Raw genomic sequence first — 18,172 nt, 5'->3', positions numbered from 1 at the left:
TTCATTGGCTGTCAAGGGACGCATAATAGGAATACCACAGCTAACATCTTTTTTCTTTTAAGGGCCACACCTGCAGCATATGGAAGTCCCCAGGCTAGGGGTTGAATTAGAGCTGCAGTGCATGGCAGTGCCGGATCCTTAACCCGCTTAGTGAGGCCAGGGACCAAACCCACATCCTCATGGATACTAGTCGGGTTTGTTACCACTGAGCCACAATGGGAACTCCTATAGCTAACTTTTTAAAAATTCTCAGACTCTGCCAGATAGTTTCCACGGGTTATTTTATTTCAACCTTGTGACAACCCCACAAAGAAGGTCATGCTGCTGAGTGAGGAGGCGAAGTGACTTGTCAGGGATCCAACTCAAGCAGTGTGGTTCCCATCCAATGGCTCCTGATATATTGTTTCTAGCCTTGGTCCTCAGGCACCTCTGAATTCTGCGTGCACCTTTTTTCATTACTTTGTAGACCTCATGGTCACCTTTATTATGACCACATATTAAAAGGGAGTTCCATCTTGTATTGAAATCAGGTTCTTTTTGTCTTTTTTTTTTTTGCTATTTCTTGGGCCGCTCCCGCGGCATATGGAGGTTTCCAGGCTAGGGGTTGAATCGGAGCTGTAGCTGCCAGCCTACGCCAGAGCCACAGCAATGCAGGATTCGAGCCGCGTCTGCAACCTACACCACAGCCCACGGCAACACCAGATCGTTAACCCACTGAGCAAGGGCAGGGACCGAACCTGCAACCTCATGGTTCCCAGTCGGATTCGTTAACCACTGCGCCACCACAGGAACTCCGAAATCAGGTTTTTTTTGTGTGTGTGTGGCCACACTGGTGGCATGCAGAATTTGCTGGGCCAGGGATCAAACCTGCACCACAGCAGTGTCCCAAGCCACAGCAGTGAACCAAGCTGTAGAAGTGACAACACCAAATCCTTAACCTACGGCACCACAAGGGAACTCCTGAAATCAGGTTCTTAAGTCAACCTTGGGTCCAAAATTACCCTCAAAAAATCCCTCATGGGAGTTCCCATTGTGGCGCAGCGGAAACAAATCCGACTAGGAACCGTGAGGTTGAGGGTTCCATCCCTGGCCTCGCTCAGTGGGTTAAGGACCCGGCATTGCCATGAGCTGTGGTGTAGGTCGCAGATGCAGTTCAGATCTGGCATTGCTGAGGCTGTGGCTGTGGCTGGCAGCTGAAGCTCCGATTTGGCCCCTAGCCTGGGAACCTCCATATGCCGCAGGTGCAGCCCTCAAAAGCAAAAAGGAAAAAAGAAAAAAAAGAAAGAAAGAGGAAACAAAAGAAAAATCCCTCATCACTTACCAAGCATGGTGCCTTTTCTTCCCATGCTAGACCACATTTATTTATTCATTCCTTTGTCCACTGATGAACATTTGGGTTATTTCTACTTTTTGTCAGTTATAAATGATGCTCTGAATACTCACATATAAGCTTTTGCTCTGAATATTCACATATAAGCTTTTGCATGGACATGTCTCTTGCATATATACTAAGAGTGGAATTGAATTTCTTGGGCGGAGTATCTGATGATGTCATCATTTCTATGAAGACAGATCAAACTTCCCACCTTAGTGAAACAGTTTCTCTTTTTTCTTTCTTGCTGAGTATCTAGTGCTGAATTACCGGAGGTCCATGTGATGACTTGACTCTATTATGCTGAGTGGCTGGCATGGCCAGCAGAAGGAGCTGACCTCTGTGGGACCCAGTGTAAGGTCTAGGGCCTTCTAACTGTTCCCTCTCCTCGCCCTAGGTACAAGTCCTTGTGCCCAGACACCTGGCCACACTGGCACGGGCCTCCAGCAGAGGGCGTAGAGCGGCTCATCAAATACATTGGCTACAAACCCGAGGAGTACAAATTAGGGAGGTGAGTGTCTGGGGAATCACTGTCAAAATGTTAGCCCATTGGTCCATATCCATCTTGAGCCTGAGATTCATTCTGCAGGAGTTTACGTAGATTTGCAAGCAGATACTTCCATCCACTCTATTTATTTATTTGTCTTTTTTTTTTTTTTTGCCTTTTCTAGGGCCGCTCCCGCAGCATATGGAGGTTCCCAGGCTAGGGGTCTAATTGGAGCTGTAGCCACCGGCCTACACCACAGCCATAGCAACATAGGCTCTGAACCACGTCTGTGACCCACACCACAGCTCACAGCAATGCCGGGTCCTTAACCCACTGAGTGAGGCCAGGGATCGAACCCACAACCTCATGGTTCCTAGTCGGATTCGTTAACTGCTGAGTCACGACGGAAACTTCCATCCACTCCACTTAAATGCATCTCTACAAAGAAAAAATTCTCCTGTGTGTCTCCTTCACTCTCGGTGCTTCCCTTACACTCAGAACATTCCATCAGCCTTCTGACACCAGCTGGGTGTCCTATAATTAAACTCACTTCTGACAGTTTACCTGGAGACTGTGTCAGATCCTGCAGGTTAAGAGCTCAGCCCCCCAAGTCTGTCCAGCCTCCTGTCAGATGCCAAGTCCAGTTTGTTAGCTGTGTTTCTGACCAATTAGCTCTATGTTGGAGGTTCCCATGACCCACTCCTTGAGTTTGGTTTATTTTTCTGGAGCAGCTCAAAGAATCAAGAAAATATTTTACTTACTGAATTACCAGTTTATGACAAAAAGATGTAAGTTAGGAACAGCCAGAAAGAAGAGATGCATAGTGCAAGGTATGGGGAGCCCCCCTGATCTCTCTAGGTGCACCCAGAAGATTTCCAAACTGTGGCCTTTTGGGTTTTTGTTTTCTTTTTAGGGCTGCACCTGTGGCATATGGAGGTTCCCAGGCTAGGGGTCAAATCAGAGCTACAGATGCCAGCCTACACCACAGCCACAGTGACACAGGATCTGAGCCTCATGTGAGACCTACGATGCCACAGTTCACGGCAGCGCTAGATTCTTAAACCATTGAGTAATGCTAGGGATCGAACCCACATCCTCACGGACACTATGTCAGGTTCTTAATCCGCTGAATCACAAAAAAGAACCCCAAAAAGAATTTTTTAAAAGACACTCATTTCTCCTTTATCACTTTGAAACTACTTCAGGAACATAGCCCAAAAGATTATAACCTTTGTTCCTGCTGTGCCACAAAGAGAATTCCCTGTTTTTCTTATTATAAAGTACAGTGTCACAAGCGCTAGTTAGAAAAGGCTGCATTGGAGTTCCTGCTGTGGCACAGTGGGTTAAGGATCTGGCGTTATCTCTGTGGCTGCTTGGATCGCTGCTGGGGCACAGGTTCCATCCTTGCCCTGGTGCAGTGGGTTAAGAATCCATACATTTAGAATGGATAAAGCAATGAAGTCCTAGAATATGACGGAAGATAGTATGAGAAAAAGAATGTGTATGTGTGTATATATATATATATATCTTTGTGTGTATGTGTGTGTGTATGGGAGTTCCCATCGTGGCTCAATGGTTAATGAATCTGACTGCGAACCATGAGGTTGTGGGTTTGATCCCTGGCCTTGCTCAGTGGGTTAAGGATCCGGTGTTGCCGTGAGCTATGGTGTGGGTTGCAGACACAGCTCGGATCCCGCGTTGCTGTGGCTCTGGCCTAGGCTGGCAGCTGTAGCTCCAATTAGACCCCTAGTCTGGGAACCTCCATATGCCGTGGGTGTGGCCCTAAAAAAAAAAAAAAGACCAAAAAATGTATGACTGGGTACTTTGCTGTATGACAGAAATTGGCACAACATAGTAAATCAACTATAATAAAAAAGAAAGTGAAGTTCCCATTGTGGCTCAATGGTAACAAACCTGACTAGTAGCCCTGAGGATGCGGGTTCAATCCCTGGCCCCACTCAGTGGGTCAAAGATCCGGCGCTGCCGTGAGCTGTGGTGTAGGTTGCAGATGCGGCTCGGATCCCCTGTGGCTGTGGCTGTGGTGTAGGATGGCAGCTACAGCTCTGATTAGACCCCTAGCCTGGGAACCTCCATATTCTGTGGGTACAGTCGAAAAAAAGAAGAAAGGCTACATCACTGCCTGTTGGAGATGAAGTGTTCTACACCTGCATCCAGGGCTGGGATGAGCTTCTCTGTGTGCAAAATGAGACGGGGACCAGCATGAACCCCCTCACCTCTCTGTGCCTAGATTCTTTCATCATTCACATGTGTGCATGGCCTCTTGGAGGGGCTAATAGGACTTCTGTGTTGTGAACGCTCCTCTAGCATCCCAGAAGTGGGTATCGTTACTATAGACTTGCGGTTGCCCATGAGCAGATCTTTCATACGTGTTGAAAGCTTCAAGGCAGAACTCAGTGGGGGTGAATGGGGGTGATTCTATTTCGTCTATTCTATTAGACATTTTGGTCCACATTAATTAGGTTGCAGAGAATAGTGTTCATGCATGAAGAGGATCCATCCCAGGCCACAGAGATTCCAGCCTCAGGGGCCTCTGCCTTTGAACCTGTCAGTGGGCTTTCCCTGCTAGCAGCTCCTAACTCCCGCATGGGATTTAACTCCAGCTCTGTGACCACCCTGGCCCTGGTCCATCCTTTACTCTTCTGTTCTGGGCCCAGCTCCAAGAAGCAGTAATTTTTCCAAGTCATATTTCTGAGGGGAGTCTGGCTTTGCACATCCTGAAAGAGGTGGGTGTTGGAAATCAGAGGTGTCGCTGTTCCATTCCATAGCCTTGGAAGAGAAGATGGGTTCACGTGGCACAGTGCACTGCTGCCCCCCAGTGGTTGATATGGGACGTTCCCCTCAAAGAGTGAAGGTGTGGTAAGTGGTAGGCAATGAGGTCAATATTTATAATTTATTCGAGTTCCCACTGTGGCGCAGTGGGTTAAGAATCCAACTGCAGTGGCTTGGGTCGCTGTGTGAGGCACGGGTTTGAGTGCAGTGGGTTAAAGGATCAGGCATTGCCACAGCTGCAGCATAGGATGCAGCTGCTGCTCGGATTCAGTCCCTGGCCCAGGAACTTCCATGTGCTGTGGGTGTGGCCATAAAAAAATAAGATTCTCAGCAAGGGCTTTAAAAAATATTTGTAATAATCTTTGCTGGTTGATGGGATCTTCTTTTAGACCTAGGCCCATATTCTTTGCCATCACTTTTCAAAGCCCAGGGAAGTCACTTTGGGTTAGGATGGTGTATTAGCTTCCTAGGGCTGCATAAGTGAATTAACCACAGACGGGATGGCTTACAACAACAGAAATTTATTTTCTCATAGTTCTGGAGGCTAGAAGGCCAAAATCCGGATGTGAGCAGGGCTGTTCCCCTCTCAAGTCTCTGAAGGGATCCCCCTTTGCATCTTCCGGTTTCCAGCAGCTCGTGACTTTCCTTGACTTGTGGCAGCAGCACTGCTGTCTTCACATGGCTTCCTTTCCTGCGTCCCTCTCTCTGTGTGTCTTTTGCCCTCTTAGAAGAACACTCTCTCTGCATTTAGGGTCTACCTAATTTGGTATGGCTTCATCTCAATCCTTATCCCGATTACATCTGCAAAGACCCTTATTTCCAAGTAAGAACCACATGCTGAGGATCTAAGTGGATGTGAACTTGGGGGCAGAGAAAGGACAGTGGTCAATCCACTGCTGATGATGCCTGACCAGTGAATAATTAAATCATTTTTTTCACTTCTAGAACCAAAATATTCATTCGCTTCCCCAGAACACTGTTTGCTACTGAAGATGCCTTTGAATTTAGTAAACATCAATTAGGTATGATTTTTTTTTTCTGCCTTGATTTCAAGCTTGGGAAACATCTTAAACATGGGTGTTGATTATAATGTTAGAAAGACTTGCTTTGGAAACCCAGAGCAGAGTATGGGGTTATAAAATGCAGGTGAATGTATGCCTTAATGAGTATTTGGAGGGCTGTCACAGATGTGTCTGGAACCTTAAACTATAGTTCTACCTCATTCCTAGCTTGGATCCAACTCTGATCTGCCACACCAGGGCCCAAATCCATGGAGTCCATGCCCCTAAATGAAGATTTTTTTTAAAAACTTCATTTGTCTAAATATCTGTTGTTGGAAGGTGTACAAAGCCTTTAGCCAGAGTGTTTGTTGTACGTGGTAAATGAGGAAAGTTAGGTGGGAGGAAAATACAAAAAATCAGAAATCGAAACTATAGGTTGAAAGAAGTTCCTGCTGTGGCGCAGTGAGTTAAGACTCCAACTGCAGTGGCTCAGGTTGCAGAGGTGGGGTCAGGTGCAATCCCCAGCCTGCAGCAGTGGGTTGAAGGATCCAGCACTGCTACAGCTGTGGTGTAGATTGCAGCTATGGCTCGTATTCAATCCCTGGCCTGCAAACTTCCATATGCCATAGATGTGGCCATAAAAACAAAACTACAGGTGGCTAGAGGCTTCTCCCTTGAGGTCTAAACTGGCCTGTTGAGCCAGCTCTGCTTGAGTCCCCGCTGTGTGCCAGGTATGTGCTGAGTCCTTGCATGCACCATCTCATTGAACAAACCTATGGTCAGGTGGTATTATCATCTCTGCTTCACATGTGGGAAAGCAAGGCCCAGAGACGTTGGTAACTGGCTAAAGGACACACAGCTAATAGGCAGCAGAGCTGAGGTCTGTGGCTGGCTGGCTGGATTTGGGGCCTGGGGTCGTAACCAGCATGCATGGAGGTCTGTTTTTGACCCTGCAGCAGTGGGCACAGATCTCCTGGACCGGGTTCGTGGGCAGGTGGTGAATGCGGGGACTGGGTCAGCAGTTCTGACCAGTTCACAGGGGATGTGATGCTGCTGGTGTGCAGGGCCTCAGTTCCTAGGCAGAGGGGGCGTATAGAGAATGGAGAGCTCCAGGGTGAGCCTGTATGGGTCCTGCAGCCCTGTTCACACCCCTGTTTCGTAGCCACGTGGCTGCCTCATGCCCGGGCAAGTGTCTTCATTGCCTCGGTCTGTAAAACGATGCAGTGCCCACCTGACTTGCAGTATGAGGATGCAGGATAATGCCTAGGAGGGACCCAGGGGCTGGCACGCCCTCTAGACAGTGGCTGGTTCCTCACCTGGAGGAAGGTCCGAGGAGGGAAGGGGGTGCCAGTCACGGACCAGCTCTGGGGGCCAGGCTGAATAGAACCCCTGCTCTCATTCCCTCCTTGTCACATCCCATGGCTTCCTCTGTCACTTCAACCCTGAACACCCCCAGGGCCTTCTGACCTCCCCTCTGACAGTCACAATTACAAAGCTGCACAACTGAAAGCCATTTGACCAAATCTTTTGTTTTAAGTTGCACGAATCCAAGGCACGTACAAAGGCTGCCTAGAAAGGAGAGCGTACCTGAGAAAAAGACAAGCAGGTAAGAACTGAGCAGGAAGCCCCAGTGTGCCCTGGACCACAGCTCCCAGCTTCTCTCTCATCCATGTGGCACCTGGAGGCACAGGCAGCTGTGAGCATCCTCCCCGCCGGCCCGGCCTTGAAACCTGGTGTCAGGCAGCCTTGGGGTCCAGTCCTAGGGCCTCATTTTTACTCTGTTCACCAGCGATCTTAACACTGCAGCCTGTATTTGTACCACAGACATGTTTTATTTGATCCACAACATATGCATGTCTAAAGAATAATTTCTTGGCGTTCCCACTGTGGATCAATGGTAAGGAACCCAACTAGTATCCATGAGGATGCGAGTCGGATCCCTGACCTCACTCAGGGCATCAAGGATCCAGTGTTGTCACAAGCTATGGTGTAGGTCACTGATGTGACTCGAATCTGGTGTTGCTGTGGCTGTGGCATAGGCTGGCAGCTGCATCTCTGATTCACCCTGGCTTGGGAACCTCCATATGCTGCAGGTATGGCCCTAAAAAATAATGATTTCTTTTAAAAGGTTACCAACATCACAAGCGCCCTTGGAGCCCCTGCCCTACTCCCTCCCTGATCATTTCTAAGCACCCCCCCCCCCAAATACCACTCTTCTCAACTTCACATTTATCGTTCCGTTTTTCTTTATAATTTCAGCATCCATGGATGCATCAGTAAACAATATATTTATAGGCCAGCATGTTTTGAACTTCATAAAATTACAGTTTGTATTTTTCCTGTGCAACTTTTCTGTTGCAATAAAATTTTATAAACACAGGCAGCCGGCCCTCAGGCAGCAGTTTGCTGACCCCTGTGTGCTCTATGCGAAAACCACAGTTTAGCCCTTCCATTGATGGACATTTGGGTTGTTTCCAGTGTTTGTAACAACCAACATGTGTGTGACCATGAGGAATAAAAGAGAAGCATTTTGAGTGTTAAAGTTAACTGAAAAAAAAATCTGAAAAGCATCTAAAACTTGGGAAACAAGCCAGAAATCTGGTGTTTGTGTGCCCCAATTTACCTATCCCCATTTTTTAGTGCAGACACTAAAACACAGGGTGAGACAAAGCAAAGGCGGCAGCAAGACTCATCTGTACCATCCGGTGCCACCCTTGTCCCTCAAAAAGGCCTCAGGAAACCGGCCCCCTCACGTGTATTTTGGGGCTTCCCAGCAACCTCTGCTCTTCTGTCACCCTGGTTCAGTTGTCCGTCTGGCACCTCCAGGGAGAAACTGATGACTCTGACCCCACTTCCCATCTCGAGGGCTAGGCTGGCCATCCGGGTGTGGGTGGCATGGATGAGTAATTCTGGCAAAGGCTTTGGTAGTTAAATATGATTGTGCTCACCTTCTAATGCCAGCAGTGAATTCTTTCAGCCATTACACTCGAAGCCCACTGGCGCGGAGCCCTGGCTCGGAAGGAGGCCGAAAAGAGAAAGTGGGCTGTGCAGATTATAAGAAAGTAAGTTTTCCATCGGGCCCGGTGGAGAGGAGAGGGCTCTGGATGCTGCGGTGCTGCAGAAGGTGGTCATGGCTTTGGCTGCGGTTTTAGCAGCCCAAGTCATTCTCCCTGCAGGATGGCATCCCTTAGGAATTTCCTCCCATCTCCTCCCTCTGCCCATTTGACGGTGGTCACAGTTCAGTGCATTTATCCTTTCTCTTAGCCTCGTTCAAAAGTCACAGAGTCAAGGGAGTTCCTGTTGTGGCTCAGTGGATTATGAACCTGACAAGTGTCCCTGAGGATGTGGGTTTGATCCCTGGCTTGCTCAGTGGGTTAAGGATCTGGCGTTGCCACAAACTGTGGTGTAGGTTCAGATGTAGCTCAGATCCCATGTTTGTGTGGCTATGATGGAGTCTGGCAGCTGCAGCTCTGATTGGACCCCTAGCCTGGGAACCTCCATATGCCAAAGGTGCAGCCCTAAAAAGAAAGCAAAAAAGAAGAAAAAAAAAAGTCACAAAGTCAAATGCCTAGCAATGCCAGGCAAGTACAGTGAGTCTCCTGAGCTAAGGCATTAAGGTAGGGTGGGGACTGCGGCAAACCAGAAAACTCAGTTCACCTCAGAGGTGCAGTCACTGCCCCACTTTAGCTGACTGCTGTCATGGAGAAAGCCCAGGCCTGTGTTATTGGGTATTTTTATTTTTTTCAAAGAAAGCTGGAAATCTGGCTTTCTTGTAATACCTCCCCCTTTTTGGTTGTTGTTGGCAACAAATTCAAGTTGCTCAAAACAAAACAAAAAATGGTATGTGTGAAATCGAACGTACCTTTGGGGCAGATTTGGCCTGTGGCCCTACGTGGCGATCAAGTTTTCACCTCCACTGAATCCAACAAGTGGGGGAAAGAACGCAACTCTTGGTGAAGAAATGGGCCAGAAAACCAATAAAACTCGGTCTTTTTTAGGTTCATAAAGGGATTTATCAATCGCAACAAGCCCCTCTGCCCTGACAATGAGGAGTTCATCGTGTTTGTGCGGAAGAACTACATCTTGAATCTTCGGGACCATGTCCCAAAGAACCTTTTGGATAAGTGCTGGCTGAAGCCTCCTGGCATCCTGGCAAATGTAAGGACTACATTGGAACTTGTGTGCAGGTGACTAGGGCACCAATGGAGCTTAGCCTGTGTGTTTGCTTGTGCTGCCTCAGCAAACAAAAGCACTTCCCTGCAAGGGGATGCCCAAGGAATTTAACTACTCAGAATTTGTAATATCCTCTCCAGAATTATAATGCCAGTGGAGATTTGTTCACATGGAGTGATTTTGAATGGTTTCCATAAATGGTTTCTGCCCTTGTTGTAACCTTTCAGATGGGTTTAGAGACTGCCACCTCTAACCGTATTTCCCAGAAGACAGTCCTAGGACCCTCCATCTGGAGCATAGAGTAGGGGTTACTATGAGATTTCTGGGTCCCAACCCATCAGCGACTCTAGGAAACTGCTAGCTCGCTCCTCAGTGACTCATACTCATTCACGTTCAAGAACCACTAGTTTAGGAGTTCCCTTGGCTCAGCAGCTAAAGAACCCAACTAGGATCCATGAGGATGTGGGTTTGATCCCTGGCCTCACTCAGTGGGTTAAGGATCCAGCATTGCCATGAGCTGTGGTGTAGGTCACAAGAGGCAGCTGGGATCTGGCATTGCTGTGGCTGTGGTGTAGGCTGGTGGCTGACACTCCAATTGAACCTCTAGCCTGGGAGTTTCCATATGCCACTGGTGCGGCCCTAAAAAGACCAAAAAAAAAAAAAAAAAAAAGCAGAAGCAAAAGGTGAACCCCAGACTAGAAGACTAGCTGCTTTCTTTGACTAGAAAATATTCACACTGTACTTTACGTCAAACTGAATTCAGCTGTGCTTTCAGAGCTCCTGTTTTGGAGTCTGAAGCCCAAGTGGGGTGGGCTAGGGGAGGGAGGCGGGTGGAGAAGAAGTGTGTTCTCCACACAGGCATCGGAGCTGCTCAGGAAAATGTGCACCAGGAACCTAGTCCGGAGGTACTGCCGCGGGATCACAGCCGAGAGGAAAGCCATGGTAGGGATGCCGTGTGCGGGTGGGTGGCAGGATGGTGGAGGGGCTGGTGCCAGCCCTCAGCAGTCCTTGCCCACCACCTCACCTGTAAGCCAAGGGTCACACGAGGCCCATGCCTCATGCTTGCACTGAGGATTAAACTCATGTGCACCACTTAGTACAGATCCCTGGTTAACCGGCAGCTGTTAAGAAGTAGCATCCTTCATATTGTTACCATGGGAACACCATCCATGTGGCCCGTGTGCCACAACAGGGCCCCTTCCCTGCTGGAGGCTGGTTTTGTGCATGTGGTCTGCTGGTCAGCAGACTTTTTCTATAAAGAGCTCGAGGGCCACATCATCTCTATTGCAATTACTCTGCCTTGGTAGCACTTGAGCAGTCAGAGCGAACCTCTAAGTCAGTATCACGGCCACAAACCAGAAAGACTTGACTTACAAAAAACAAGCAGCAGCATGCTGGATATGGCCCTTGGGCTGTGGTTTGTAATCTCTGACCCGGAAGAAATTACTCTCTGAAATTCTGAGAATTCCACTGAAAGTCAGCGCACAAGTTGGACAAGCTGAAGTGCCAATTCCAGTCTCTACCAGTATAATCTTAGAGCATTTATGGCTAAAGCCAGGTATGTGTTCTGACTTCTGTGCAGAAGTATGCAAGTGCATACTTATCCTACAGCTTATCCAGGAAAGAAAGCACTAACGTGGACTTAAAACTTCTCTTTAGTTCCCAAAGAACCTCATGGCTACCTTTTTGTACTTCCAATTATATATCCCCAGATGCAGCAAAAGGTGGTTACAAGTGAAATATTCAGGGATAAGAAAGACGGCTATGCAGAAAGCTTAAATCAACCCTTTGCCAACAGCCGAATAGGTAAGTCCATTTTTCCATCTATGTACTCACTTTCCCTCTTTAAAAAAAAAAGTCAGGGAGTAACCATTGTGGTGCAGCAGAAACAAATCCAACTAGTATCCATGAGGATGTGGGTTTGGTCCCCAGCCTCACTCAGGGGGTCAGGGATATGGTGTTGCCGTGAGCTGTGGGGTAGTTCACAGATTCGGCTTGAATCTGGCGTTGCTGTGGCTGTGGGGTAAGCCAGCAGCTATAGCTCCGATTTGACCTCTAGCCTGGGAACCTCCATATGCCACGAGTGCAGCCCTTAAAAAAAAAAAAAAGTCAAAGGAAGACGCTTACCCTACACTGTTTCCTGACAGTACTTTTCCAGATTGAGGTCTGGGTCATAGAAGAACATAAAACCAGCAAATTGCCCAAGGCTTCTGCTCAGGGGTGATATTTAGTGACGATTTGCTGTGTTCTGGTTGCCACCTTAGATGAAGGAGACATTAGTCCCAAAGTGCTTCAACTCATCAGCAGTGAGAAGATCCAGGTAAGGGACGTGTGTCCTTGCCTGAGGCAGGATTCCCCCGTGGAGCCTGAGAACAGGGTCTCTTCCCTACATGATGGGCATCTAGAAGCAATACTTAAAGGCAGGGGTGCCTGTGGGCGGGCCGGGTTCTCACCTGGGACGCTCCAGGTATGAAGATTAAAGGGACCAGATGACCATTAGGTACTTGTTGCTGTTCTCATGGTCCTTATCTGTCACCCCTGGACCTGGGTTTGGTTTTCTATGGAAGTGAGTGAACTGCAGCTGTACAATCTGTAAACATCCCCTATTAGAGGTGGTGTGGCAGGGCCTGGTGCTGATGTGTGTTTCAGAACGTAGCTGCGTGATCCTGGGTGGGTGACTTACACTCTCGGTGCCTCTGTCCCTTTGAGTTGCAGTGAGGGGGCGGGGGGGTGGTGCGGGGAGAGTCGATGGTATGAAGTGCACAGGTTCCAGCCTGGCATGCAGCAGGCATGGCTGCTGGTGACCGTGGCTCTGGTGGCTGCTCTGTCCCTGGGGTACAGAAACCCATGACTGAGCTGGATCACTCTCTGGCCGTCAGGGCTTTAACACCAGCTAAGTCTTTACATTTCTGTAGGCCTCTCAGCAGCAGCCCTGTGAGGTAAGTGACCATAGCCTTGACTTCCTTAGAAGGGCAGCTCCATAGGCAGGGCCAGGGATGGCAGCCTGTCACACAGGGAGCCAGGGTGAGGAGAAATCTCATTTATGCAAACTGTTTGAGTTCCTCTCCTTTGAGTGCCAGAAGCAACGTCCCCAGTCCTGATAGGGAGGAACTCGGTACCCTGCCCCCCTCCCCCACGAAGCAAGAAGCAAGTGTCCCCTCGCAGTGACGGTCACCTCCTTGCAGTATGGTGTCCCAGTCATTAAATATGACAGGAAAGGCTTCAAGACGCGGCAGCGGCAACTCATTCTCACTCAGAAGGCAGCTTACGTGGTGGAGCTTGCCAAGATCAAGCAGAAAATAGAGTACTCCATGCTCCAAGGTAAGCAGCAGGCACCCTTGACAACTCTCTGGGTTGACTTAGCTCCGGGGCCTGGCCTGCACCTCTCATTCTGGCGTGAAGGCCCAGCATCCAAGTCGGCAATGGTCACCATCACCCGTGTGCTCACTGGAGGGAAGAGACTGGGGTGGGGCCCCCCACGCATGCCTCTTGTCTCTGTATTCATGTCAAGTGGTCCAGTTCCTGGCCCCTGACTCTGGATCTGTCCTAAGGTGTCTCTACCAGCAGCCTCAGCGACGGAATCTTGGTCCTTCATGTGTCGCGGGAAGACAATAAGCACAAGGTAACCGGTGGCCGCTGGGCTGTGGCCGGAGGGAGAGGCTGCCCACAGCGTAGCTGCCCCAGAAACCTGAGTGGCGAAGAACACTCTTCTTTGAAGCTGCTGCCCCTGAAACGGCCGTGTCCTCCCCTCTCCGCTGCAGGGGGACGCCGTCTTGTGGTGCGAGCACGTATTTGAGGCAGTGACAAAGCTCGTCATGCTGGTTCAGAAGGAGAACATTGTCACCGTGGTCCAGGGGAGGTAGGTGGTTTCATCCACAGCTCAGGAAGTCACTCAATAGTGAATGTTTATTAACAGATCGAGGAAGATGTAAATGCTAATTGTTTCTTTCACCCATGCCTGCCCCTCCCCACAAAAGAAGCACTGCCTGCCAGCCGGGGTGGGTTACCCTTGCCCCCTCTGATCAAGAACTTTCTTCCCTCCTCACCCCCTGTGACTTGGGCTCCTGAGAAATACAGTTAGTGATCATTCCACCTACAGGAAGGGCTGGTGACCTTATCATCCAGTTTTCAAAGGAAGTGCTTATGTTCCTAAGGGCGCTGTTACAGAGTGAAAGGTGGACCCCTGGACCAGAGCAGGTGACAGCCACACCTCTGTTGTTGATGCCTCTGGAAGAACTGAATGTACTCAAGGGATTAGGGAATAACTACAGGATCATGTGGCCATCTTCCCAGTTGCAGAAATGGTTTTCTTCCAATTACTCAAATATATAGTAAGACTCTGGGAGTTCTCGTTGTGGTGCATCAGAAACTAATCCGATCAGTATCCATGAGGATGTGGGTTCGATCCCTAGCCTCGCCCAGTGGGTTAAGGACCCGGCATTGCTGTGAGCTGTGGTGTAGGTCATAGACGTGGCTTGGATCCTGCGTTGCTGTGGCTGTGGCGTAGGCCGGCAGCTGTAACTCCAATTCGACCCCTAGCCTGGGAACCTGAATATGCCTCGGGTGCGGCCCTAAAAAGCAAAAAATTAAAATTAAAAAAAGACTATAATATAACAGGAATTCTACATCTTTCTTTGTCTTTTAGGGCCACACCCATGGCATATGGAGGTTCCAGGCTAGGGGTCGAACCGCCAGCCTACACCACAGCAACGCAGGATCCAAGCCACATCTATGACCTGCACCACAGCTCACGGCAATGCCGGGTCCTTCACCCACTGGCGAGGCCAGGGATTGAACCTGAGTCCTCATGGATGCTAGTCAAGTTCGTTAACCACTGAGCCACAACCAGAACTCTAGGAATTCCATCTTGAACCTAGTAAGCATCACAAGTGAAATGTCTTTTGCAGACGAAAAGCTGAGGGAGGAAAATAAAAGACCCTATCAGTAATTCATCCTGTTATGTATTTTAAGTTTACAGTTTTATATTAGTCCCGGAAAAGAAGGCACAATAGTTTTTGACACTGGACCAGGAGAACAAATCTATAAAGATAAAAACGGACACCTAACAGTGGTGAGTGGATGTTTGGGGGAGAGAGGTGTGAGCAGTTTTAAACTAACTATAGATTTTTTTTATTTTTATTTTTTTGTCTTATTAGGGCCGCACCCATGGCATATGGAGGTTCCCAGGCTAGGGGTCTAATCAGAGCTGTAGCTGCCAGCCTATGCCACAGCCACAGCAATGCAGGATGTGAGCCAAGTCTGCCACCTACACCACAGCTCAGGGCAATGCCGGATCCTTCACCCACTGAGCGAGGCCAGAGACTGAACCTGCGACCTCATGGATACTAGTCGGGTTCGTTAGGCACTGAGCCACAACGGGAACTCCGAAGCTGTAAATTAAAATTCCACCAGCTTCAGCCCTCTGTAGACTGACTGGAATCACCACCTAGCTTCTCTGTTCATCTCTTCCCGATTCTACATTGAAAAATAGGAATTGGTACTAGAAGTATAGACTCAAACACTGTATAACGAGGGAAACAATTTACCCACCACATTTAGTTGTCAGTGAACCAGAAGCTGATATTAAGTTCTCAGTTTGAAATGTCAAAGCCCAACCCTTCCTCAGATTGCGAAGGCCTGATTCCCCACGGCTCTCAGGCGATTCTCCATGCCAAACTTCAAAAGATGCCAGTGTTGGGAGTTCCCGCTATGATACAACACGTTAAGGATCTGGCAGTGCTGCAGCTATGGTGTAGATTGCATGTGTGGCTCAACTATGTGATCCCTGGCCTGGGAATTTCCATATCCTTTGGGTAGGGCAAAAAAATAAGTAAATAAAAATAACAATGCTGGAATTCCCTGGTGGCCTAGCAAGGATCCAGCATTGTCACTGCTGTGGCGCAGGTCCGATCCCTGGCCCAGGAACTTCCACATGCTATGGGCGCAGCCAAAAAAAATAAATAAATAAAACCAAAGAAAACAGTGTTGGCGTCTCCCCCCCAGCAAGATACCATGATGTAATCGGCTGGGGGTGAGGCCTGAGCTAGGGAGCAGAGGTTTGAGAACCACGCCTATCCTAAGAAGCCAAGCCTGTGGGCTCAGTGCTTTGCAACTCTGATCCAATTTTTCTGGGAAAGCTAAAGGGGCTGAATCTTAGCATGTATTTCTGTACATACACCAAGTATTCATAATTTGCTATGAACTAATTAAAAAATGGTCTAACAACAGAGTGTCTCATACACATTTAACTATGAAACTTTTTTGTGGCTAAATAGTACATGTAATTGCCTCTCAACACAGTTAACTCCTTCAGGGACAAGTTAAAATATTTAAGCATGGTATTTAAAGTATAAGGGGATTTTTCAGTTTACATGCTGCCTTAAGACTTACACCCCATATTCCTCTCTGACTGGCTCAGGCCTCAGAGCCCATTTCTAAATGTGACTTGTCTCATGGGAGGTGGGGCAGCAGATGGTGTGGGTGGCAGGGCTGGCTGCTCGCAGCTTGTCCACATCCACCTTGACGGCTCAGGTGGTTGGGGTGATAACTGCTTCCTTCTAAGATAAGCGAGCTCTAAACCTCAGCATGTACCTCCCCCAGGTGTCTGTCCGCACAAAGTCCTGATGGAGGATGACATCTGACCTCTCTCAACGCCACTTTTGCTCTGACAGAGGAAAGCACCCAAGAAGTGGGAATTTGGTCCAGTTAGCAACACCTTCAAGCAAAGGTTTCAGCAGCTCAGGCAAAGGATCGCCTCTGAAGAAACGGAGTGGCATCTTATGCCAAAGCCCAACCCCTCAGGAGTCCTGTGACATTAAAATGTCCTCTTCAGGGAGCCAACCTCAAGTCACCCAACAAGGTGGTTTTAAATGTCCCCAATGGGACGGACACTTGATAGGCACTTGAACAGATCATTAAAGGGTGGGCGATAGCTGCCCCTGAGGCACAATGAAGTGTTATCTCTGGTCTGGGAGCATAAAGCTGCACAATTTGAATTTTGCTTTAAGTAAATGGAACTCAAACATACCTAGTTCCTTCCCAGCTTTAGGTTCCACATGGCAAGCTGCAGTTCTCCATACCAAAGAGTCAATCAGAGGCGATGCCCGCTGTCTGCTCTTTCATCAGCCTGGCAGCATGTCCACCTAAGATGCCTCTATGTCTGAATTCAAACACAGCAGAAAAGTAACTCCTCTTATCTGCCCTGAGCAACTTTAAGGTGATAAAGGAGAAGGTGGGATCTCTGCCTTGCTCTCTTTGCTGTAAACTGCACTTTGCTTCTGTGGCTGAACTGTGCTAGACGTTTCTGAAAACAGCCAGAAAAAGATTTAAGCAGAAGCATTATACAACCTTTATTTTACACATGTCCATCAATGCTTGTACAACACAGTGACTACTTCTAGTGCTCAGAGTATTTCTTCCTGTAGCACAAAGAGACAGAAAGGTTAGTGACACACGCGTGTTACATACAGTGACTCCGGGGGGAGCCCTAAAAGGCACACATTCCAGAGGGAGAGCTGGGTAGCAGCACAGCCACCAGCCTGCTAAGCCACCACAGGAAGGTGACGGAGAGACTGTCCTCGGCAGAAGCCCCAGTCACCACCATCAGATGACTTTTTGAAAAACCTTGATTACAAGGGACCCAGAGGTGTTCTGCTTTTTCAATTGTAATAAGCTATTACAACGTAATAAAACTGTACTCTCAACCAAATCTCAGGCCAGGGTTTTACTTGGATGGTTCTTAAATACCGACTTTTGTTTGCCCTTAGTGCTCACATAAGAAATCAGTTCCTGGGAGTTCCCATCGTGGTTCAGCAAAAACAAATCTGACTAGTATCCATGAGTATGCGGATTTGATCCCTGGCCTCACTCAATGGGTTAAGGATCCAGCATTGCCTTGAGTTGGGGTGTAGGTCACAGACGTGGCTTGGATCCTGCGTTGCTGTGGTATAGGCCGGCGGCTGCAGCTCCAATTCAACCCCTAGCCTGGGAACCTCCATAGGCCGCAAGTGCAGCCCTCAAAAGCAAAAAAAAAAAAAAAAAAAAAGGCAAGAAATCAGTTCCTTGTAGAATCTGTTTAACAACAGAGCTTGGAACCAGCCAACACTCTGTCAGCTCATGGCTACATGCAGCTAACCATGGAATGTATCATGTACTTGTTCAGATCCCAGTAAGCAAAGACTCCAAACTACAAGTGCAGAGTTGGAGAAAATGCGAAAGTGGAGAGACGGTCAGAATCATTAAGTCATAAGGTGTAGAAGCCCCGACAAATCAGGTGGTTCCACAAACTCACTCCTCACATAAAAATCTTAAAAAACAGAACTTACAGGATGGCTTTTCCATTCCTACAAA

At 48.4% G+C, this 18,172-nt stretch overlaps 1 protein-coding gene across 1 annotated transcript in view; it reads left to right on the top strand.

Annotated features, from left to right (window-relative positions):
• The window catches only part of MYO1H (myosin IH), a 54,202-nt gene extending 36,752 nt beyond the window's left edge, over positions 1 to 17,450 (top strand). The window contains exons 19-31 of the mRNA XM_047761876.1: positions 1,770 to 1,883; positions 5,595 to 5,671; positions 7,188 to 7,256; positions 8,628 to 8,712; positions 9,649 to 9,808; positions 10,682 to 10,765; positions 11,536 to 11,629; positions 12,088 to 12,143; positions 13,009 to 13,144; positions 13,375 to 13,445; positions 13,585 to 13,682; positions 14,795 to 14,894; positions 16,424 to 17,450. Of these exons, the coding sequence (XP_047617832.1) occupies positions 1,770 to 1,883; positions 5,595 to 5,671; positions 7,188 to 7,256; positions 8,628 to 8,712; positions 9,649 to 9,808; positions 10,682 to 10,765; positions 11,536 to 11,629; positions 12,088 to 12,143; positions 13,009 to 13,144; positions 13,375 to 13,445; positions 13,585 to 13,682; positions 14,795 to 14,894; positions 16,424 to 16,447 (1,168 nt within the window). The 3' untranslated portion in view covers positions 16,448 to 17,450. The remainder of the gene's footprint in view (positions 1 to 1,769; positions 1,884 to 5,594; positions 5,672 to 7,187; positions 7,257 to 8,627; positions 8,713 to 9,648; positions 9,809 to 10,681; positions 10,766 to 11,535; positions 11,630 to 12,087; positions 12,144 to 13,008; positions 13,145 to 13,374; positions 13,446 to 13,584; positions 13,683 to 14,794; positions 14,895 to 16,423) is intronic.
• Positions 17,451 to 18,172: the final 722 nt, after the last annotated feature.

Source organism: Phacochoerus africanus, chromosome 15 (genome assembly GCF_016906955.1).
Source record: "Phacochoerus africanus isolate WHEZ1 chromosome 15, ROS_Pafr_v1, whole genome shotgun sequence".
NCBI classification, from domain to species: domain Eukaryota; kingdom Metazoa; phylum Chordata; class Mammalia; order Artiodactyla; family Suidae; genus Phacochoerus; species Phacochoerus africanus.
This window is presented reverse-complemented; position numbering and strand designations above follow the sequence as displayed.